The following is a 24,629-nucleotide window of genomic DNA, read 5'->3' as shown; positions in this document are numbered from 1 at the left end:
GTTTGTTAGCGTAATACGCTACAGCGTGTTTGTTAGCGTAATACGCTACAGGGTGTTTGTTAGCGTAATACGCTACAGGGTGTTTGTTAGCGTAATACGCTACAGGGTGTTTGTTAGCGTAATACGCTACAGGGTGTTTGTTAGCGTAATACGCTACAGGGTGTTTGTAAGCGTAATACGCTACAGGGTGTTTGTAAGCGTAATACGCTACAGGGTGTTTGTTAGTGTAATACACGACAGGGTGTTTGTAGGAGTAATACACTACAGGGTGTTTGTAGGCGTAATAGACTATAGGCTGTTTGTTAGTGTAATAGACTATATAGGGTGTTTGTTAGTGTAACAGACTATATAGGGTGTTTGTTAGTATAATAGACTGTATAGGGTGTTTGTTAGTGTAATAGACTACAGGGTGTTTGTTAGTGTAATACACTACAAGGTGTTTGTTAGCGTAATCGACTATTGGGTGTTTGTTAGCGTAATACGCTACAGGGTGTTTGTTAGCGTAATACGCTACAGGGTGTTTGTTAGCGTAATACGCTACAGGGTGTTTGTTAGCGTAATACGCTACAGGGTGTTTGTTAGCGTAATACGCTACAGGGTGTTTGTAGGCGTAATACGCTACAGGGTGTTTGTAGGCGTAATACACTACAGGGTGTTTGTAGGCGTAATACACTACAGGGTGTTTGTTAGTGTAATAGACTATAGGCTGTTTGTTAGTGTAACAGACTATATAGGGTGTTTGTTAGCGTAATAGACTGTATAGGGTGTTTGTTAGCGTAATAAACGACAGGGTGTTTGTTAGCGTAATAAACGACAGGGTGTTTGTTAGCGTAATAAACGACAGGGTGTTTGTTAGCGTAATACACTACAGGGTGTTTGTTAGCGTAATACACTACAGGGTGTTTGTTAGTGTAATACACTACAAGGTGTTTGTTAGCGTAATCGACTATAGGGTGTTTGTTAGCGTAATAGACTATAGGGTGTTTGTTAGCGTAATAGACTACAGGGTGTTTGTTAGCGTAATAGATTACAGGGTGTTTTTCCTGTTTCCGGTCACAACTTGCAGACTTGTTTACGCTGCTGTGCGTTTTTGTTGCCGATCTTACTTTGATACCTGACGGTTTTTTACTTTTTCATTACCGTATATTTTTACTTTTTCCCTCACTCAACTTTTTTCATTCAACTTTTTCACCCCGGAGGTTTTATCTGGACATGGTTCGTCAGGACTTCAAACAGCCGAAGCTAAGTAACATTAACATGATGCCTTCTAATTGCAGTCGTTGTACTTATAATATACAGGAGAACGATCGCCTTACGGCAAGGATAGCTGTGCTGCAAGCCCAGCTTCAGACGCGATCGTTAAGCAAGGGTAATTTCAGTGTAGGAAAGGATGAAACAGCGTCTGTGCCACCAGTAAGTACAGATAGTAATGTTAGTATAAACCCCCTCGCACGGTCCCCGCAGCCGGACATCTTTCTCATGGCTTCTGGAGGGAAACGCTGTAGGAATGCTCAACCGGTGTCGCTTATTCAGCCGACAGAAACTTTCAACCGGTTCTCCCCATTAAGCGAGTCGGAGTCGGAGGCCGAGACTTCTCTGGTCTCTACTCCTCCCGTTGTGGGGTCTGAGACGCCGACGGCTCCCACCATTAGCTCTGACAAATTGAAAACCCTAGTCATTGGCGACTCCATTACCCGCAGTATTAGACTTAAAACTAATCATCCAGCGATCATACACTGTTTACCAGGGGGCAGGGCTACCGACGTTAAGGCTAATCTAAAGACGGTGCTGGCTAAAGCTAAAACTGGCGAGTGTAGAGAGTATAGAGATATTGTTATCCACGTCGGCACCAACGATGTTAGGATGAAACAGTCAGAGGTCACCAAGCGCAACATAGCTTCAGCGTGTAAATCAGCTAGAAAGATGTGTCGGCATCGATGAATTGTCTCTGGCCCCCTCCCAGTTAGGGGGAGTGATGAGCTCTACAGCAGAGTCTCACAACTCAATCGCTGGTTGAAAACTGTTTTCTGCCCCTCCCAAAAGATAGAATTTGTAGATAATTGGCCCTCTTTCTGGGACTCACCCACAAACAGGACCAAGCCTGGCCTGTTGAGTGACGGACTCCATCCTAGCTGGAGGGGTGCTCTCATCTTATCTACGAACATAGACAGGGCTCTAACTCCTCTAGCTCCACTATGAAATAGGGTGCAGGCCAGGCAGCAGGCTGTTAGCCAGCCTGCCAGCTTAGTGGAGTCTGCCACTAGCACAGTCAGCGTAGTCAGCTCAGCTTTCCCCATTGAGACCGTGTCTGTGCCTCGATCTAGGTTGGGCAAAATTAAAAATGGCGGTGTTCGCTTTAGCAATCTCACTAGTATAAAGACCTCCTCCATTCCTGCCATTATTGAAAGAGATTGTGATACCTCACATCTCAAAATTGGGTTACTTAATGTTAGATCCCTCACTTCCAAGGCAGTTATAGTCAATGAACTAATCACTGATAATAATCTTGATGTGATTGGCCTGACTGAAACATGGCTTAAGCCTGATGAATTTACTGTGTTAAATGAGGCCTCACCCCCTGGTTACATTAGTGACCATACCCCCCGTGCATCCGGCAAAGGCGGAGGTGTTGCTAACATTTACGATAGCAAATTTCAATTTACAAAAAAAAAAAAAACAATGACGTTTTCGTCTTTTGAGCTTCTAGTCATGAAATCTATGCAGCCTACTCACTCACTTTTTATAGTTACTGTTTATAGGCCTCCTGGGCCATATGCAGTGTTCCTCACTGAGTTCCTATCGGATCTTGTAGTCATAGCAGATAATATTCTCATTTTTGGTGACTTTAACATTCACATGGAAAAGTCCACAGACCCACTCCAAAAGGCTTTCGGAGCCATCATCGACTCAGTGGGTTTTGTCCAACATGTCTCTGGACCTACTCACTGCCACAGTCATACTCTGGACCTAGTTTTGTCCCATGGAATAAATGTTGTGGATCTAAATGTTTTTCCTCATAATCCTGGACTATCGGACCACCATTGTATTACGTTTGCAATTGCAACAAATAATCTGCTCAGACCCCAACCAAGGAGCATTAAAAGTCGTGCTATAAATTCTCAGACAACCCAAAGATTCCTTGATGCCCTTCCAGACTGCCTCTGCCTACCCAAGGACGTCAGAGGACAAAAATCAGTTAACCACCTAACCGAGGAACTCAATTTAACCTTGCGCAATACCCTAGATAAGAAACTAGCTCCCTGGTATACAGAAAATACACGAGCTCTGAAGCAAGCTTCCAGAAAATTGGAACGGAAATGGCGCCACACCAAACTGGAAGTCTTCCGACTAGCTTGGAAAGACAGTACCGTGCAGTATCGAAGAGCCCTTACTGCTGCTCGATCATCCTATTTTTCCAACTTAATTGATGAAAATAAGAACAATCCGAAATTTCTTTTTGATACTGTCGCAAAGCTAACTAAAAAGCAGCCTTCGCAAATGGAGGATGGCTTTCACTTCAGCAGTAATACATTTATGAACTTCTTTGAGGAAAAGATCATGATCATTAGAAAGCAAATTACAGACTCCTCTTTAAATCTGGGTATTCCTCCAAAGCTCCATTGTCCTGAGTCTGCACAACTCTGCCAGGACCTAGGATCAAGGGAGATACTAAAGTGTTTTAGTACTATATCTCTTGACGCAATGATGAAAATAATCATGGCCTCCAAACCCTCAAGCTGCATACTGGACCCTATTCCAACTAAACTACTGAAAGAGCTGCTTCCTGTGCTTGGCCCTCCTATGTTGAACATAATAAACGGCTCTCTATCCACCGGATGTGTACCAAGCTCACTAAAAGTGGCAGTAATAAAGCCTCTCTTGAAAAAGCCGAATCTTGATCCAGAAATTATAAAAAACTATCGGCCTATATCGAATCTTCCATTCCTCTCAAAAAAAATTGAAAAAGCTGTTGCACAGCAACTCACTGCCTTCCTGAAGACAAACAATGTATACGAAACGCTTCAGTCTGGTTTTAGACCCCATCATAGCACTGAGACTGCACTTGTGAAGGTGGTAAATGACCTTTTAATGACGTCAGACCGAGGCTCTGCATCTGTCCTCGTGCTCCTAGATCTTAGTGCCGCTTTTGATACCATCGATCACCACATTCTTTTGGAGAGATTGGAAACCCAAATTGGTCTACATGGACAAGTTCTGGCCTGGTTTAGATCTTATCTGTCGGAAAGATATCAGTTTGTCTCTGTGAATGGTTTGTCCTCTGACAAATCAATTGTAAATTTCGGTGTTCCTCAAGGTTCCGTTTTAGGACCACTATTGTTTTCACTATATATTTTACCTCTTGGGGATGTCATTCGAAAACATAATGTTAAATTTCACTGCTATGCGGACGACACACAGCTGTACATTTCAATGAAACATGGTGAAGCCCCAAAATTGCCCTCGCTAGAAGCCTGTGTTTCAGACATAAAGAAGTGGATGGCTGCAAACTTTCTACTTTTAAACTCGGACAAAACAGAGATGCTTGTTCTAGGTCCCAAGAAACAAAGAGATCTTCTGTTGAATCTGACAATTAATCTGGATGGTTGTACAGTCGTCTCAAATAAAACTGTGAAGGACCTCGGCGTTACTCTGGACCCTGATCTCTCTTTTGAAGAACATATCAAGACTGTTTCAAGGACAGCTTTTTTCCATCTACGTAACATTGCAAAAATCAGAAATTTTCTGTCCAAAAATGACGCAGAAAAATTAATCCATGCTTTTGTTACTTCTAGGCTGGACTACTGCAATGCTCAACTTTCCGGCTACCCGGATAAAGCACTAAATAAACTTCAGTTAGTGCTAAATACGGCTGCTAGAATCCTGACTAGAACCAAAAAATTTGATCATATTACTCCAGTGCTAGCCTCCCTACACTGGCTTCCTGTTAAGGCAAGGGCTGATTTCAAGGTTTTACTGCTAACCTACAAAGCATTACATGGGCTTGCTCCTACCTATCTTTCCGGTTTGGTCCTGCCGTACATACCTACACGTACGCTACGGTCACAAGACGCAGGCCTCCTAATTGTCCCTAGAATTTCTAAGCAAACGGCTGGAGGTAGGGCTTTCTCCTATAGAGCTCCATTTTTATGGAATGGTCTGCCTACCAATGTGAGAGACGCAGACTCAGTCTCAACCTTTAAGTCTTTACTGAAGACTTATCTCTTCAGTAGGTCCTATGATTAAGTATAGTCTGGCCCAGGAGTGTGAAGGTGAACGGAAAGGCTGGAGCAACGAACCGCCCTTGCTGTCTCTGCCTTGCCGGTTCCCCTCTTTCCACTGGGATTCTCTGCCTCTAACCCTTTTACAGGGGCTGAGTCACTGGCCTACTGGTGTTCTTCCATGCCGTCCATGGGAGGGGTGCGTCACTTGAGTGGGTTGAGTCACTGACGTGGTCTTCCTGTCTGGGTTGGCGCCCCCCTTGGGTTGTGCCATGGCGGAGATCGTTGTGGGCTATACTCGGCCTTGTCTTAGGACGGTAAGTTGGTGGTTGGAGACATCCCTCTAGTGGTGTGGGGGCTGTGCTTTGGCAAAGTGGGTGGGGTTATATCCTGCCTGTTTGGCCCTGTCCGGGGTATCATCGGATGGGGCCACAGTGTCTTCTGATCCCTCCTGTCTCAGCCTCCAGTATTTATGCTGCAGTAGTTTATGTGTCGGGGGCTAGGGTCAGTCTGTTACATCTGGAGTATTTCTCTTGTCTTATCCGGTGTCCTGTGTGAATTTAAATATGCTCTCTCTAATTCTCTCTTTCTCTCTTTCTCTCGGAGGACCTGAGCCCTAGGACCATGCCTCAGGACTACCTGGTATGATGACTCCTTGCTGTCCCCAGTCCACCTGGCCGTGCTGCTGCTCCAGTTTCAACTGTTCTGCCTGCGGCTATGGAACCCTGACCTGTTCACCGGACGTGCTTGTTGCACCCTCGACAACTACTATGATTATTATTATTTGACCATGCTGGTCATTTATGAACATTTTAACATTTTAACATTTTGACCATGTTCTGTTATAATATCCACCCTGCACAGCCAGAAGAGGACTGGCCACCCCTCATAGCCTGGTTCCTCTCTAGGTTTCTTCCTAGGTTTTTGGCCTTTCTAGGGAGTTTTTCCTAGGGAGTTTTTCCTAGCCACCGTGCTTCTTTCACATGCTTTGCTTGCTGTTTGGGGTTTTAGGCTGGGTTTCTGTACAGCACTTTGAGAATATCAGCTGATGTACGAAGGGCTATATAAAAATAAATTTGATTGGATTTTGATTTGTTTTTTAGCGTAATACACTACAGGGTGTTTGTTAGCGTAATCGACTATATAGGGTGTTTGTTAGCGTAATAGACTATAGGGTGTTTGTTAGTGTAATAGACTATAGGGCAGGGCTGCCCAACCCTCTTCCTGGAGAACTACTGTCCTGTAGGTTTTCATTCCAACCCTAATTTAACATATCTGATTCAGCTAGTTAAGGTCTTGTTGAGCAACTAATAAGTAGAATCAGGTGTGTTAAATTAGGGTTGGACTGAAAACCCTCAAGACGGTAGATCTCCAGGAAGAGGGTTGGGCAGCCCTGTGTTGGGGTGTTTGTTAGTGTAATAGACGACAGGGTGTTTGTTAATATAATAGACTATTGGTATGTGTAGGTATAGTTAGGTATAAATTGGTTATAAAGCGCTGTCAGGTGTATGCAGAATCAGGTGAGATGTAAACTAAAGAGAGTCTCAATGAAAGTCAGAATGAAAAGTCCCATTTTGTGTTTACTAAATATAAACAAGTTTTAAATACACCATATGAAAACCACACATACACGTCTCAACAAAAAATCTGCATGAAGTTGATAAACTGCCTACATTTTCTAATTAAAAGCGTCGGGGGAAAAAACTAAGTTGTTGAATGGAAGTAATGAAATAGGCATTTGTGAACATCATATAACCTACACAGTACAAACACAATATATAACAGACCTTTTAGGCTTATATATATATGCCTTATGTATCACACAATGTCTGGATGCACTATTCTACCCAGGAATATTCAACACTGAAATCTGTTACTCTCGGTATTCCAAATTCATCTGTGGATATTTTCTGCTGACAACACTGACAATTCATCTTTGTCTTTAATGCAGGGCTTGATCTAAACTTAATAAGCTATGAATAGGAATGTTTTTTATTTAGTGGAATGGTTTTTCTGTTGGTGTATCCGGAGGTAGCTCCTCTCTGAGAAACTCTTCCCGCAGTGTGTACAGGCGAACGGCCTTTCTCCCGTGTGGACCTTCAGGTGCCTCTTCAGGCTGCTAGCCTGGGTGAAGCGGATATGACACTGGGGGCAGCTGTAGGGTTTCTCCCCTGTGTGGACCCTGTGGTGCCTTTTCAGGTCACCAGCCTGTGTGAAGCGCATGTGACACTGGGTACAGCTGAAGGGTTTCACCCTTGTGTGGCTCCTCTGGTGGATCTCCACTGTCTGGGGGCAGCTGAAGCTTTTGTTACAGAACATGCAGAGGAACTGTTTCTCTTTACTATTGCTTGATATAGCCCTGTCGTTTGAGTTCAATACCTGATCAAAAAGGACGCGGCCGTGTGAATTGGAAGGCCCCATCGATGTGGACACTGGGTCGGGATCCCTGAGCGAGTGGGTCACGACATTTGGATTTGTCTCTAAGCTTTCCCTGTAATCTAAGAAACCTCTGCCCTGTGAGTGTCCGTCTCCTAGGTGACTATCTGCATTCCATGTGGGAGGAACGTCACCTTCCACTTTCACAGTCACTTCATCTATGACCAAACCCTCCCCTTTCTTATCTAGGCACCCTTCAGAGTATACACTACCACTGTACTGGTTCCAGTCCCCTCTAGACTGATCAGTCTGTGTCTCTAAACCCAAGGATATGTTGCCAGGGTCCATCTCTGTAGTGTAATAACAAGACGGATCATTGCCAGTCTCTAACCCGTCACCTGAGTCCGGATGGGAATGAACCGTCCGCAGGCTTCGGTTACCGTAAAGTAAATACTCTGAGCCGGAAGCAGGAGGACATCCCAGTGGCCCCAGTCTCTCTGCGTCTGATCTGTGGTCAGATCCTGTGTGTAAATGCCTTTGTGTTACATTTAAAGTCTCGATGTCTGTCTCTGACTTGAGGACGGCGTTCGGCGTTCCACTGACCTCCGTGATGCTGCATCGGGTCCTAGGCTGGGGGGCGGTGGCAAGGTCCTCCGTGGCTACAGGGTGTGCCACTACAGCCGCTGCTCCAGTCTGGATGTCTCTGCTGTGTTGTGAGTCCTCCTCTCCTTCAGTCCTCTCCTGCTTGACCAGAGATGATCCTCCAGGACCTGCAGCCTCTGCATCTGCAGACTGACAAGAAGAGAGGCGGTTATTATTCATGAGTAGAATTGGAAGGGATGTAACTATTTAACCAAAACGCATCGGTCCCAATTGAAATGTTTCAGATACAACTGCATTGGTCCGCGTATCCCAAACCGATCCAAATGTAGCACGCTTCGGTCAGAAAGTTCATTCAAACATTACGAAGCGCTGATTCACTAATATGTTACTTTATTTATACCTTACCATACCTCATCTTTTGTCACAACTAATGCGTCCTCTATTCAGTGTCAAACTAAGAAGGTACCTGTGTCGACAGTCATTGGTCTATAAGTCAGCTTGCATGCCGAACAACCCCAGGAAAAATCAGTAGCCTAGTTAAGCTGCTGAACGGGGGCTTACAATAGATTTGAGTTTTCGATTGTTCAGGTTCACCATCAGCAATACGTTTTGGTAGGTTTGCTTCAAACAATATGGTAATTTTTAGATATACAGGGTAAAGTTCATAATTTCACAACGAGGACAGCAATCTGGCGCACTGCATGGCCAAAACGGGAGGAGAAAAGAAGCTCACTAACAACTTCCAAACGGTCAAAACCATTTGCTTTTGAGATGGGGGTGAAATCCAAAGTTGTGCTTCTATTCATTGGCGATGTCATAGATAATTTTTTAACAATATTGATACATTACGAGCTGCAAACATGACAAATTAATTAGTGGGTGATTGTGATTTCAGAACAAAACAACATAGGCTACATTGACCCCCCTAATCGGATAGTGGTACATACCTAGACTCCCATTTGGCTCAGATCATGTGCCTAGTACATACATAATAGACATACAGTTCAAATGGGAAGTTAGGTTGGAGTCATTAAAACTCGCTTTTCAACCAGTGCACAAATTTCTTGTTAACAAACTATAGTTTTGGCCAGTCGGTTAGGACATCTATTTTGTGTATGACAACTCATTTTTCCAACAATTGTTTACAGACAGATTAATTCACTGTATCACAATTCCAGTGGGTCGGAAGTTTACATACACTAAGTTGACTGTGCCTTTAAACAGCTTGGAAAATTCCAGAAAATGATGTCATGGCTTTAGAAGTTTCTGATAGGCTAATTGACATCATTTGAGTGAATTGGAGGTGTACCTGTGGATGTATTTCAAGGCCTACCATCAAACTCAGTGCCTCTTTGCTCGATATCATGGGAAAATCAAAAGAAATCAGCCAATACCTCAAAAAAAAATTGGAGACCTCCACAAGTCTGGTTCATCCTTGGGAGCAATTTCCAAATGCCTGAAGGTACCACGTTCATCTGTACAAACAATAATACGCAAGTATAAACACCATGGGACAACGCAGCCGTCATACCGCTCAGGAAGGAGACGCTTTCCGTCTCCTAGAGATAAATGTACTTTGGTGCGAAAAGTGCAAATCAATCCCAGAACAACAGCAAAGGACCTTGTGAAGATGCTGGAGGAAACAGGTACAAAAGTATCTATATCCACAGTAAAACGAATCCAATAGACATAACCTGAAAGGCCGCTCAGCAAGGAAGAAGCCACTGCTCCAAAACCGCCATAAAAAAGCCAGACTACGGTTTGCAACTGCACATGGGGACAAAGATCGTACTTTTTTGGAGAAATGTCCTCTAGTCTGCTGAAACAAAAATAGAACTGTTTGGCCATAATGACCATTGTTATGTTTGGAGGAAAAAGGGGGAGGATTGCAAGCCAAAGAACACCATCCCAACTGTGAAGAACAGGTGTGGCAGCATCATGATGTGGGGGTGCTTTGCTGCAGGAGGGACTAGTGCACTTCACAAAATAGATGGCATCATGACGTAAGAAAATGATGTGGATATATTGAAGTAACATCTCAAGACATCAGTCAGGAAGTTAAAGCTTGGTCGCAATTGGGTCTTCCAAATGGACAATGACCCCAAGCATACTTCCAAAGGTGTGGCAAAGGCTTAAGGACAACAAACTCAAGGTATTGGAGTGGCCATCATAAAGCCCTGACCTCAATCCCATAGAAAATGTGTGGGCAGAACTGAAAAAGCCTGATTCAGTTACACCAGCTCTGTCAGGAAGAATGGGCCAAAATTCAGTGAACTTATTGTGGGAAGCTTGTGGAAGGCTACCGAAATGTTTGACCCAAGTAAAAATTTTAAAGCCAATGCTACCAAATACAAATTGAGTGTATGTAAACTTCTGACCCACTGGGAATGTGATGAAATAAATAAAAGCTGAAATAAATCACTCTACTATTTCACATTCTTAAAATAAAGTGGTGATCCTAACTGACCTAAGACAGGGGATTTTTACTAGGATTAAATGTCAGGAGTTCAAATGTATTTGGCTAAGTTGTATGTAAACTTCCGACTTCAACTGTAAAATCCACAGAAAAAGATGACTGAACAAGGAGAGATTACTAGAAACCAACTCGGTTTCCCCTTGTATCTGTGGATTAATTGTTAGAGTAGAGAACACATTGTTTTCTGTGACTCAAAATGGGTCGATATTCTACAAAGATCCAGCCCAATTTTTATTTATTTATATATATCCCAGGACAAATTAGCTAGCAACAGCAAGCTAGCTAGCTAAATGTCCATGAATGTTTCATATGTGTTGTGGTGGAAATTCAACACCAAGGACACCTGAAGTCAATCTTAAAATGAATAACTCTTTTATCAGCAAGCTGAAGAGGTTACAACAAACCCGTACAGGTCTATCAGAAGCTCTGTTGGAGCGGTCCCAGCAGTTGTCTGATATACGGCTATACACAGACAAGTTATATTTGCATGATTTAACATAATTAATTCATCACTACCGGTGGCTCGCACATTTGACTGACCAATACCTCACGAGGCTTTCTCTCTCTCCAAGTTGAGATCTTGAAACTGAGATACCTTGGTTGTTCCCATAGCAATATTCTGGGCATATTGCCAAGTTGAGGAACAGTTATATTGAGGATTCCTCCATACACGATCAGTCAGTCATCTGCAAGAACCTTTCCAATTAGTTATTAGAAAGTAGCATTGATTTGATACATAAACATAACATTTCCCTCACAGTGTAACAACCTGTCCCCAAATGAATATAGTTGGTTCAGAGTTCACTTTGATATGTCAACCTGCATGTCCAGATCGTGTCTGGTGTGGATAGACAAAATCAACATGCGCGCGATGGCGCACACGTGTGGCCGGTATAGTCAGCATGTAAGAATTGGGTAACAATGTCATAGGGAAGTCTCACAAACTGCCCATTGGCAGATAAATAAGGATGTACATGTAAGCAAGTAAAAAGCTGAGGGGAGCCTTTCTGAAATAAACGGGACACATTTGATTTACAAAGTAACTCATTGTTTTTAATGCAACACTATTACACTAACCTCTATCACGATAACATGCTGGGTTGAGGTTCCACTCCCCTCATCAACCGTGATTGGTTGGTCATCTCTCCATGTATTGTGTCCCGCTGACTTCACAAAGCTCCTGTGGCCTCCAGTGAGATGTCCTTCACCTGAGAGAGTGATTGGGGGGAAAAGAGGTGGTTAGGTTAACTACTGTCAATGCTCAACAGTATATTGTACACTATTGATACTGTCTAGAATTGGCAAGGATGTAAGGTAACATTTCTCATAACTTCTTGATGTACTATTTATTGATTGATGTGTTATGTTCCATGCATCACATTGTTTTCAATTAGTAAATAACAGGAAATGTAGTAAATCAAGAATCTGGTTTGGTTATGATACTGTGTCTTTGCGCAAGAGATCTAGTTAAGTAATCTGGGGAATTATTACATATCCAACACCCAATTCTGGTTAACCATATATTATGTGGTTAACAAATCTAAAGTCACACATGCGCAGAGCGGAACGGGGCGACAGGCCTCAGCATTCTGCAAAATGTACCTCTTGCCATTCCTCTGTATCGGTCGAGGATCTTGACACTTCTGGGACGACTGATAAGGACGCGCTCGCGTGACACCTTCAGTTCCAGTAGCTGTAGTTTCCTCCGTAATGCCCTGTTTTCTTTCTGGCTTTGAGTTATTTCCAAACGAAACACTGCATAGTCGTCGTCTACTACTTTACATATCTCTGCCACGGCTGCATTCGCTAGCACCTCCATAATGGAGGCTATTTGAGTGTGAAAAACCATACAGTTAGCCATTGTTAGCTACGCAGCTAGGTAGCTAGCGTTACCTAGATAACATCTATCAAGCAAGTCCCGTCTCAAACGCGAATTACTCACTACATGGGGTATGTTTATTATGTTATACTGATAAATGATTCATATTTTGAGTTCCAGGGTGTTCATAAACGTCTAAAGTAAAACTCTAACGGTGAAATCGTTATTGGTCACTGTTTACATCAGCGCCTTGTCACGACACAAAAAAAGTACTTCCGGGTCACGGATTTTCGATATTTTTCCAAATAAAAGTTTCCCATGTAATAGTAGAAAAGTATCAATAACCTGTACTTGTTGATATGTGAAACGTAATTGTCTAAACATTAACCATGATTCATATTTGTTAATATTTAAGTGATATTTTCATTACATTGGGGTTTTAAACATGTTCCAAGGTCAAGTAAATCCCCCCAATGCAATACACTATACATTATTACATATTGGCTTTTAGAGAGAACTATTCTAGGTGTAGAAGTAAAAGTGGGGTTGGGATTACTCACTAGTGTCTGTAGAAGCTGTATGGTGTTATTTCATGGGGGACTAAGGTCTATACTGTATGTCCAGCAACACTTTCAACACCACCTACACCGTTGGTCCCAATGCAATACACTATAGGCCTTCAATTACATATTGGCATATAGAGACAACTTCTAAGTGCCAAAGTAAAAGTGGGGTTGGGATTACTCACTAAAGTCTATATATGACGTTATTTCATGGAGGGCTGAGGTCTATATGCCAGCAACACGTTCTACTCCACCCACTCCATTGGTCCTAATGCAATACACTATAGGCCTATAATGCATCCAAAATGTTTTAATGAACTAATTTTGCAATGTAACTGCAGTTACAGTGCAGTAAAACTGCAGTTCAACCACAGCAAACTGCAATTATTCTGCAATTACTGGGTCCAAAACTGCAGTTACGAAACTGCAATGTTTTTTTGTAAGGAATTAATAATTGGGTTGAAAATGATGGGAAATGTGCAACCATTATCAATATTTTATACTAGTTATCATACAAAGAATAATTAAAAGTATTTCTATGAGATATTATGTGATTTATGTTTTTTCAAGTCTAAATGCTCAACAATGTTTTTTTGTGTGTGTACTCCTATCATTTATTGCAGAATTGCCTGTACGTTGTGTCGCAGTAAAAGGGGGGAGGTTGTTCTACTAAGGAGCACTTCTTGTTTCCAAATCTACAGAGTTTACACCCGGAGGAGTGTTTCTGCTCATTTTGTGGCTTTAAAGTGTGGCCATTCAGCTTAAATCCAATCGTTTTTTTTCTTCATATTGGACATACATATTGCACTGGTTGTGTACAGTTTAATATGTATGTTCAATATGAAAAAAACTATTGGATTTAAGCTGATTGGCCACATTGTTTCAAATGACAAGTTAATGAGGGGTTTGTGGTTAATTACCCTCCTAAACAGAAAGGGCGTTCTATTTGATTTTAATTACTTTTTGAGCACACCCCTTTTGATTTGAATGAAACTTTCCATACATATTTGCCCATGGTAGAAGTGGTCAGAAAGTGACATTCTTGGACCTGAATGCCAAAACATTCACGAGATAGAGCTGCCCCTTTTTGCATACCATACCATGAGACATCCATATCTTCATCACTGGAAAAGATTATTGTTGAGTTTGATATCATTTAAAAGCTTAAAAACAGGGTTGTCAAACTATTTAGAATTTCTTGAAATAAATGTTTTTTTTATTTAAAAAAATCTAAAGTACTGTATCTAAAAACGCATAAACTCAGATTTGTTTCATTTATTTTCGCATATGTTGTAGTTTAGACCCTAATTTACATCCTCTGAGGTGTATGTGTTGTGTCCGCCATCAGTTGACCCAGCATACTCTTGAATACAGGGTGGGTGTTATTTCAATCATAAATATAATTCATAGAATGGGCCTATCCCTTCAGACCACTGCAATTTAGCTGGTACACCATTGATATTGAAATTGATATTTTAACTTCCAATTACTACTTACAAAGATGGCTGCCGGTCCACCCACTGTTGAATATCAACTTAAATGGGAATGTCTATTCTATTATCTATATTCCTATGATATCAATAGGTTTCATATGGAAGATTGACAGTGTAATTTAACTGATATCTCATTCAAGTCAACATTCTCGGATATGTGGACCTCCAACCATTTTTGTGGTACCATTTGAAAGTAGAAATTTCAATGTTATTCCCATTTTAGTACATTAATCAGCCAAAACATGACACCCAGCATGTTTTCAAGAGCATGCTGTGTCTCAACCGATGACGGGCACAACACAAACATCTCAGATTATGTCAAATATGGTCAAAAGCTGCAACATATGCAAAAAATAAATGTTTAATTTGTTTTCAGATAATTGACATTAAAGGTAAAATAAATGTTTTTATTAAAAATTCAGGAAATTATCAAATAGTTTGACAATCCTGTATGCAAGCTTTTAAAATGATATTAAATACAACTGTACAACTTATCTTTCCCAGTGATGAAGACATTGATCTTATGGTATGATGAGGTATGCCAAATGGGTCAACTTTGAGTACCTCCCTCTCCTGAATTTTCTGGCACTCAGGTCCGAAATGTTACTTTCTGACCACTTCTACCATGGGCAAATATGTATTGAAAGTTTAGTTTGAATCAAAAGGAGTGTGGTCAAAAAGTGATTGAAATCAAATGGCATGACTCAGAAGTCACAATGTTGTACACTCTGACCCAGTTTGTAAAGACCAGACAGTCTGGAATATCAACTACAGGTTCAATTTAGTTCAAGTTTAATATTTCACCTCAGTCATCAACTGAAGGTAATTTATAGGCCATTTACTGCAAACAGCTTGAGGTCAAGGACTGTAGAATAAACACAGTGACGCGGTGACATACATCCGTATAAATACAGCCAAAGTCAATTATTGGGTGGCAATGTTTGCTACAGCCATGGGAGATTCATAACAATAATACACATTGTGCCTGTGCTTAACTCCATTCCGTTTCTATTTTATCCTGAAAAACTCCCCATACACAAGCATACCCATAACATGATGCAGCCACAACTATGCTTGAAAATATGGAGAGTGGTACTCATTGATGTGTTGTATGGGATTTGCCCCAAACATAATTTGTATTCAGGACAAAAACTTAATTGCTTTGCCAGATTCTTTGCAGTATTACTTTAGTGCCTTGTTGCAAACAGGATGCATGTTTTGGATTTTTTTATTCTGTACAGCCTTCTTTTCACTCTGTAAATTAAGTTAGTATTGTGGAGTAACTACAATGGTGCTGTTGCTGATCCATCATCAGTTTTCTATCACAGCCATTAACCTCTGTAACTGTTTTAAAGTCACCATTGGCCTCATGGGGAAATCCCTGAGCGGTTTCCTTCCTCTCCGGCAACTGAGTTAGGAAGGACGCCTGCATCTTTGTAGCGACCGGGTGTATTTGGGGCGGCAGATAGCCTAGTGGTTAGAGCATTGGGCCAGTAACCGAAAGGTTGCTAGATCGAATTCCCGAGCTGACAAGGTAAGAATCTGTCGTTCTGCCCCTGGGCAAGGCAGTTAACCCACTGTTCCTAGGCTGTCATTGTAAATAAGAATTTGTCCCTGACTTGCTTAGTTAAATAAAGATAAAATATTGATACACCATCCAAAGAGTAATTAAAAAAACTTCACCATGATCAAAGGGATATTGAATGTATGCTTTTTTTGTTTTTTACCCATCTACCAACAGGTGTCGGAGGCATTGGAAAACCTCCCTGGTCTTTGTGGTTGAATCTGTGTTTGAAATCCATTGCCTGACTGAGTGACCTTACAGATAATTGTATGTGTAGGGTAGAGGTGAGGTGTTCAGAAATCATGTTAAACACTATATTATTGCACAAGTTGCATGGACTCACTGTATGTGACTTGTTGAACAAATGGGTTGAATACTTATTGACTCAAGACATTTCAGCTTTTCATTTTTAATCAATTTGTAAACATTTCGAAAAACATAATTCCACTTGGACATTATGGGGTTTTGTGTGTAGACCAGTGACACAAATCATCTACATTTAATCCATTTTCAATTCAGGCTGTAACACAACAAAATGTGGAAAAAGTCAAGGGGTGTGAATACTTTATGAAGGCACTGTGTGTAATGGTTGTGGTGGAGTCTCTGTCCCTCACGGTTGGGTTCTGACTCGGGAATGGCTCCTGATGCATTGTCCTGGTCCAAGGTTTGTGACCATCCGCCTCAGAGGTCCAGTCTCTGCCGCCAGTAACACCGGATATCAGCAGGTCTTCAAGGACTGCAGACTGCAAACAAAGATTGTACAGAAAAGCATAACAGTTTATATAAGAAACTCTTTGCTTTACACAGAAACATGGCATATTATTACATGTTAACCACAGTCAAGCCCATCTCTAACACTGGGATTCAAGTACCTAACAATATGGAGCCAACACTCGGTCTCTACAATGATACAAAAATAACCAAGTCTGTCAGCACAGTCAATTTAGTATTTAATTTCAACAAAACGGCATTGCAAATCACATTTATTGCACAAAACGATACGTGACAAGTAGAATAACTTCACTATGGTAACACTTTTCCTTTTTTGTAAATGTGGTACTCTCGCTTTGATAAAATACATTTGAGAATAATTTAAGGTTCAACATTACATAACACACAGCTTCACTACTTCATGTCAAGTAAACATGAATTAAGGCACTATCATTATCTCACTATAAAACACCAGTCTGTAAAGGGACAAAGTTTGTCACTTCATCAGTGAAGCATTTTTACAGACACCATCACACCAACCATCACCATATAATCTACTCTGCCTCATCATACTCTTTCTTTCCTCATTTCACCTCATCCAGTTCCCTACTACATCCAAAACCAACAGAATTAACTACAAACTAATTAGTACTATATTACATGTCATTACATGCTTTGCATACAGGCAAACAGCCTTTCTCCCTTATGGACCTTCAGGTGCATCTGGTGCTGGTGGGAGAACCTCTTCTTACACTGGGGGCAGCTGTACAATTTCTCCCTTGTGTGGACCCTCTGGTGGATCTCAGCCTGTTTGGGGAAACTGAAGGCTTTCCCACAGAACAAACACAGGAAGCGCTTCTCTTTGGCGCTGCAACCTTTACTGTTAAACATCTCTACTACTGTCATTTGTCAATGGGCTTGTGTAGCCATTTGGTGTTGAGGCACTGGCATTGTCTGAGGTTTGGTTTAACATTAGGAGAGTGTGAGGAGGATGAAGGCCAGGGAGTGTCTGTGTTGTCTCAGGGTCCATGTTCCAGTTGATAGATCCTATAGAAGGCAGCCTGAAGGCAGCATCTGTTAGGTGGTTAACCTGAGGCCCCATCAGGCTCTCTGAATCACGACTATAGGAGCAGGACGAAACATCTCTAGCCAAATCTGTTCTCTCCCGCCATATACCGTCCCCACAGACCACATCTATGCTTCACCCTGTTGTCATGGTGACTAAGTTCGGTTGTCGTTTTGTGTTCGACTGTCTGTTTCTAGTTGCGGTTAACAGTTGAGGACGCCGTCCCATCCACTGACCTCCACTATGTTGCCTTTGGTCTTGGCTTGCTCAGTGATGTCGTCCCACGGGCCCAATGGAATTTGAGTCAATTACCTGGTCAAGTTCATAAATTGTGTGTTTTAGTATGTAAACATAAGTTGTATTGATTACATTTTATGAATGAAGAGAAAATAATAACCAGGTGCATCACTATTCCCATTGAAGATCTATTACTGTATGTAGGATATATGTATTGCTCCCTTACCTTGCTCCCCCATCTTTAATCCACTCAGCAGATCAATGCTCTCTGGTTCATCTTCTATTGTCTCCTCTTTGACCAGCATCAGATCAGGCTTCCCATCCTCCATGTCTACTGACTGTAAGAGATACAGAGTGAGGATGTTGGATCAAGAAATCTGATATGAGCACCCTGCTATGGAGCATCTTCTGATTGGGCTATGAGTACTATGGAAACTTGTTAGTTGATTTGATTACTTGACACTCTAATGGTTTGATAAGTGTGGGACCATGTCTTTGAGTTAAGACAAAATGAATCAAGACCTGGGCCCGTATCCACAAAGAGTCTCTCAGTGTAGAAGTTCTGATTGAGGATCAGGTCCCCACCGGTCTACATAGTGTGGTGGAAATTCTACCTTTAACTAATAATGAGGAGAGGCAAAATCAATAATCAATCAAGGTATTACTTTTATTAAAAACGTATTATAATGAGGCTGGTCGCACCACCCACGCAGGTGAGATGGTGTGAGAGCCTCCTGTACAAAGTATACAGGAGCATTTATATAGTCAAGCTACCCCATGCAAGCATCTGCAGAACACGTGACCCTATGTATGTGTATGTGTGTGAGGGGAGACAACTGGGTGAAAAGGTTGCCTCAGTCTGTCGCAACTGAGTGAGGACAATGCCAGCCAGAATGACAGGAAGTCACTCCAGACATACTCCATCTAAGAGTAGCTCAACAATTCCCCCAAGTTGGGCAAGCAAGCGACCTTTGACTGTCGGCCCAGATGATGTACGGTCGACCTGGTCACACACACAAAACAAGAATCTCTCGCCCAGAAACAGGCTCCAAACAGAATAGCTCTATGACTTGTGTGCAGAAGATACCACTTTTCCCTGTCTCCAGTTAAGCTAAGAGGAACCAGTTAGTTTCTGTCAGCTCTTGGCTGAGCACCCAGATATCACGGGGTCATGCTACACACACAGAACAGTTAGAACAGGCCTCTTATTAATGCACACACACTTTTCTATCGTATATGAGTTAGTTTCTTTGACAATCTCAAGCCCAAAGCCTAGGCTTAAAGACATATTTCAGTACATAAGCATTAGTAAGGTTTAACTTCAAAATGTCCTCACAAAGGTCTCATTCATTATGACCTAAAAGGCTAAACTGATCCTAGATCAGCACTCCTACTCTGAGAGACTTTGTGGATACGGGCCCTGACCTAATACCATACAGACAGTAGTTTACAGTGGACTCACCTCAGTGAGACTGTGTGTGGTCCTGTGCTGCTCAGCTGGTTCCTCTGTAGGTTCAGGAGGAGGTGTTGTCTGGTTGTCCTCCATGACCATGGTTCCCTCAGTGTTCCCCAGACCCTCCTCACACTCCTCTGTCACCAGCAGCACCTCTGGACCCTCCTCCTGGAAGAGATAGCTGATACAGATTACACACGCCCTCAGGTATGTACACACGTGTACAGAGATAACACACTTTCAACATGGCGTCCTGTGTGGCTCAGTTGGTAGAGAATGGCGCATGCAACGCCAGGGTTGTGGGTTGATTCCCGCGGGGGACCAGCACGAAAAAGGTATGAAAATGTATGCACTCACTACTGTAAATCGCTCTGGATAAGAGTGTCTGCCAAAGGACTGTAATGTAAAACAGTGTTTACCCATCCCCACCTTGTTTCAAATCAAATTGTATTTGATGCTTACTTACAAGCCCTTAACCAACAATACAGTTAAGCTAAATATTTTCAAAATAAAAAATAAAAGAGCAACAAAATAACGAGGCTATATACAGGGGGTACCGGTACCGAGTCAACGTGCGGGGATTCAGGAAAGTTGAGGTAATATGTAGGTAGGGGTGTCAATGCAAATAGTCCGGGTATCCATTTGATTAGCTGTTCAGCAGGCTTATGGCTTGGGGGTAGAAGCTGTTAAGAAGCCTTTTGGACCTAGACTTGGCACTCCGGTACCGCTTGCTCTGCGGCAGCAGAGAGAACAGTCTATGACTAGGGTGGCTGGAGTCTGACCATTTTTAGGGCATTCCTCTGACACAGCCTGGTTTAGGGGTCCTACATGGCAGGAAGCTTGGCCCCAGTGATGTACTGGGCCGTACGCAATCCCCTCTATAGAGCCTTGCGGTCAGAGGCCGAGCAGTTGCCATACCAGGCGGTGATGCAACCAGTTAGGATGCTCTCGATGGTGCAGCTGTAGACATTTTTGAGGATCTGAGGAGCCATGACAAATCCTTTCAGTCTCTTGAGGGGGAATAGGCATTGTCATGCCCTCTTCACAACTGTCTTGGTATGTTTGGACCATGATAGTTTGTTGGTGATTTGGACACCAAGGAACTTGAAGCTCTCAACCTGCTCCACTACAGCCCCGTCGATGAGAATGGGGGCGCGCTCGGCCCTCCTTTTCCTGTAGTCCACGATCATGTCCACAATCACTGCCAGGTCTCTGACCTCCCTTTGAGTCCTATACCGTAGTTACAGAATTACTTAAATTGTTGTTAAACCCATCATGGAGAACATAAATATGATGTTGTGGGTAAAAACAAATTATAAATCAAAAGTCATCAGACAAACCTGATTAAAGTATTTTGACTTGTACAGTAGGTGCTTTTTAATGTGTGGGTCTAAAGAGTCTCAATGAAAGTCTTGGAATGAAACGTCCCATTTTGTGTTTATTAAACAAACAAGAGCTGAATACACCATATGAAAACCCCACATACACGTGTCTCAACTAAAAATCAGTATGAACTTGATGTACGGAATATATTTTCTCATTAAGTGTCTTGGGAAAATTTGTGACCGACATATAGCCTACACAGCACAAACAATATGAAACAAACTTTTATATATCTCACACGTCTAGTTGCAATATCCTACCCAGGAATATTCAACACTGAAATGTGTTACTCTCATTATCCCAAATTTCTGATGAAAATGTATCTTTGTCTTAAATGCAGGGTTTGATCGAAACGCCAGAAGCTATCAAGTGGAATGGTTACTTTCTATGTTATAGAGTGGAATGTTTTTTCTGCTGGTGTATCTTGAGGTAGCTCCTCTCTGAGAACCTCTTCCCGCAGTGCGTACAAGCAAACTGCCTTTCTCCCGTGTGGACCTTCAGGTGCATCTTCAGGTGACCAGCCTGGGCAAAGCGCATGTGACACTGGGTACAGCTGTAGGGTTTCTCCCCTGTGTGGACCCTCTGGTGCCTTTTCAGGTGGTCCTGGCGGGAGAACCTCTTCTCACACTGGTTACAGCTGTAAGGTTTCTCCCCTGTGTGGACCCTCTGGTGGATCTCCACCTTCTGGAGGCAGCTGAAGCCTTTGTTACAGAACATGCAGAGGAACCGTTTCTCTTTACTATTGCCTGATGTTGCTCCCCCTCCCTGAGCCTGGGCTCTAGCCCTGTCGTTTGAGTTCAATACCTGATCGAAAAGGTGTGAATCGGAATGCCCCATCGATGTGGACACTAGGTCGCAATCCCTGAGCGAGTGTAAAGGGGAGTGAGTCATGACATTTGGATTTGTCTCTAAGCTTTCCCTGTAATCTAAGAAGTCTCTTCCCTGTGAGTGTCCATCTCCTTGGTGACTATCTGCATTCCATGTGGGAGGAACATCCCTCTCCACTTTCACAGTCACTTCATCTACCACTATAACCTCCCCTTTCTTATCTAGGCACCCTTCAGAGTATACACTACTACTGTACTGATTCCAGTCCCATTTTGACTGATCAGTCTGTCTCTCTAAATCCAAGGATATGTTGCCAGGGTCCATCTCTGTAGCGTAAGAACAAGACGGATCATCAACTTCAGTGTCTAACGCATTACCATCTCCATGGGAATGAACCATCTTCTGGATTTGTTGAAATACCGGTAAATACTCTGAGCCGGGAGCAGGAGGACAGCCCAGTCTCCTCAGCCCCAGTCTCTCTGGGTCTGACCTGTGGTCAGATCCTGTGTGTACAGTTAAAGTCTTGGTGTCTGTCTCTGACTTGAGGATGGAGTTCGGGGTTCCACTGACCTCCGTGATGCTGCGTCTGGTCCTGGGCTGTGCTGGGGTGGTAGTGGGGTCCTCCGTGGCTACCTGGGGTGCTCCAGCTACAGTCTGGATGTCTCTGCTGTGCCATGGGTCCTCCTCACCTTCAGACCTCTCCTGCTTGACCTCAGGACCAGCAGCCTCTGCATCTGCAGACTGACATAAGAAGAGAGGGGGTTATTACCGGTACATGAGTAGAATTTGATAAATTCTGTAAGGAAGTCTCACAAGCTCCCCTACGGCAGATAAACTAGGATGTACATGTAAGCAAGTGAATAGCTAAGGGGTGCCTTTCCGAAATAAACAGACATTTAATTTCTAAAGTAAAACATTTTTATGTAACACTATTACACTAACCTCTATCATGATAACCTGCTGGGTTGAGGTTCCACTCCCCTCATCAACAGTGATTGGTTGATCATCTCTCCATGTATTGTGTCCCGCTGGCTTCACAAAGCTCCTATGGCCTCCAGTGACATGTCCTTCACCTGAGAGAGTGATTGGGGGAAATGAGGTGGTTAAGTTAACTCTGGGTTTCCCAAACTCCATCCTCAGGACCCCAAAGGGGTGCACATTTTGGGTTTTGCCCTAACACTACACAGCTGATTCAAATAATTAACTAATCATCAAGGTTTGATAATTTGAATAAGTTGTGTAGTATTAGGTCAAAAACCAAAACGTGCACCCCAAGGACTGAGTTTGGGAAACCCTGGCGTTAGCTACTGTCAATGCTCAATGGTATATTATACACCATTGGCAGTCTGCAATTGGCAAGGATAAGGTAACACTTCTCATAACTTATTGATATACTATTTATTGACTGATGTATTATGTTCCATGTATCACATTGTTTTCAATGAGTAAATAATAGGAAATGCAGTAAATCAAGACTCTGGTTAGAATATGATATTGTGTCTTTGCACAAGATAGCTAAGTAATTTGGGGAATTATTGCGTACAATTCAAAAACGGACCAATACCAAATTCTGGGTAACACATCTGAATCCATTTGCATAGGGCAAGGGGGCGAAAGACACTGCCGTATATATGAATGCAGCCTTCTGCAAAATGTACCTCTTGCCATTCCTCTGTATCGGTCGAGGATCTTGATACTACTGGGACGACTGGCGAGGACGCGCTCTCGTGTCACCTTCAGTTCCAGTAGTTTCCTCCGTAATGCCCTGTTTTCTTTCCGGCTTTGAGTTATTTCCAAACGAAACACTGCATAGTCGTCGTCTACGACTTTACAGATCTCTGCCACGGCTGCATTCGCTAGCACCTCCATAATGGAGGCTATTTGAGTGTGAAATACCATACCGTTAGAGTTACCGGCCATTGTTAGCAGCTAGCGTTACCTAGATAACATATGTACCAAGTCCTGTCTCCAACGCGAATTAAAAACTACATGGGTTAAGTATGTGATGCTGTGCAGTTAAGTCATATTGCGTTCCAGGGTGGTAATACACATCTAAATATTAACAATAAAAACTCTTAACGTGGAAATAGTTCTTGGTCACTGTTCACTTCCGTTCATCTTACTTAGTCTTCTATGATATCATTGCCGTCCGCAAACAAACGTTAAAAGGTGCATGCCGCCACCTACTGTGCTGGAGTGTGCATCAATCATGGTCTACCTAATTATGCACTACTAAGAAAAAGCCCTACTAACCCATTAAACTGTATATCATTCTGAAACAATCCACTCGTAGGATTATTCAGCATATCTACAACCATCAATCCACTCGTAGGATTATTCAGCATATCTACAACCATTTCAACAGTATCTGTTAACCCCAATAACTATTTTGCTGTAGCCACAATAACCTTCAACCTAGCATTATTGCTTTCCAAAACCCGAGTCGTGTTGATGATGTCATAGCTTTCATTGGTACGGTTAACTTTTGTCACTATCAAAATGTATTTTGACAGAGTACATTAGTGTTCCTCTATCCAGTGTCTGTGTTCTTTTGCCCATCTTAATCTTTTTATTGGCCAGTCTGAGATATGGCTTTTTCTTTGCAACTCTGCCTAGAAGGCCAGCATCCCGGAGTCACCTCTTCACTGTTGACTTTGAGACTGGTGTTTTGCAGGTACTATTTAATGAAGCTGCCAGTTGAGGACTTGTGAGGCGTCTGTTTCTCAAACTAGACACTAATGTACTTGTCCTCTTGCTCAGTTGTGCACTGGGGCCTCCCACTGTTTCTATACATTCTGGCCATTTTGAGCCTGTAATCGAACCCACAAATGCTGATGC

The 24,629-nt window shown here is 42.5% G+C and overlaps 2 protein-coding genes across 6 annotated transcripts in view; both read right to left on the bottom strand.

Annotated features, from left to right (window-relative positions):
* Positions 1-24,351, bottom strand: part of LOC106610043 (zinc finger protein 768-like) — a 32,235-nt gene extending 7,884 nt beyond the window's left edge. Inside the window, exons 1-3 of one of the 3 annotated variants that reach the window (XM_045723162.1) lie at positions 23,450-24,347; positions 11,752-11,882; positions 8,199-8,387 (exon numbers count right to left, since the gene is read on the bottom strand). In XM_045723162.1, coding sequence (XP_045579118.1) covers positions 8,199-8,387; positions 11,752-11,882; positions 23,450-23,711 — 582 coding nt within the window. In that variant the 5' untranslated portion in view covers positions 23,712-24,347. Of the gene's footprint in view, positions 1-8,198; positions 8,388-11,751; positions 11,883-12,276; positions 12,748-20,998; positions 22,533-22,733; positions 22,865-23,449 lie in introns of those variants that run through there. The other 2 variants (XM_045723163.1, XM_014209170.2) reach the window with 2 other exon arrangements.
* The window catches only part of LOC106606466 (zinc finger protein 205), a 322,856-nt gene that overhangs the window by 282,494 nt on the left and 15,733 nt on the right, over positions 1-24,629 (bottom strand). The gene's annotated exons all lie outside the window — the stretch shown is intronic.

Source organism: Salmo salar, chromosome ssa08 (assembly GCF_905237065.1).
Source record: "Salmo salar chromosome ssa08, Ssal_v3.1, whole genome shotgun sequence".
Classification (NCBI taxonomy): Eukaryota; Metazoa; Chordata; class Actinopteri; order Salmoniformes; family Salmonidae; genus Salmo; species Salmo salar.
Note: the sequence above shows the minus strand (reverse complement) of the source record. Positions and strands in the feature narration are given on the sequence as shown.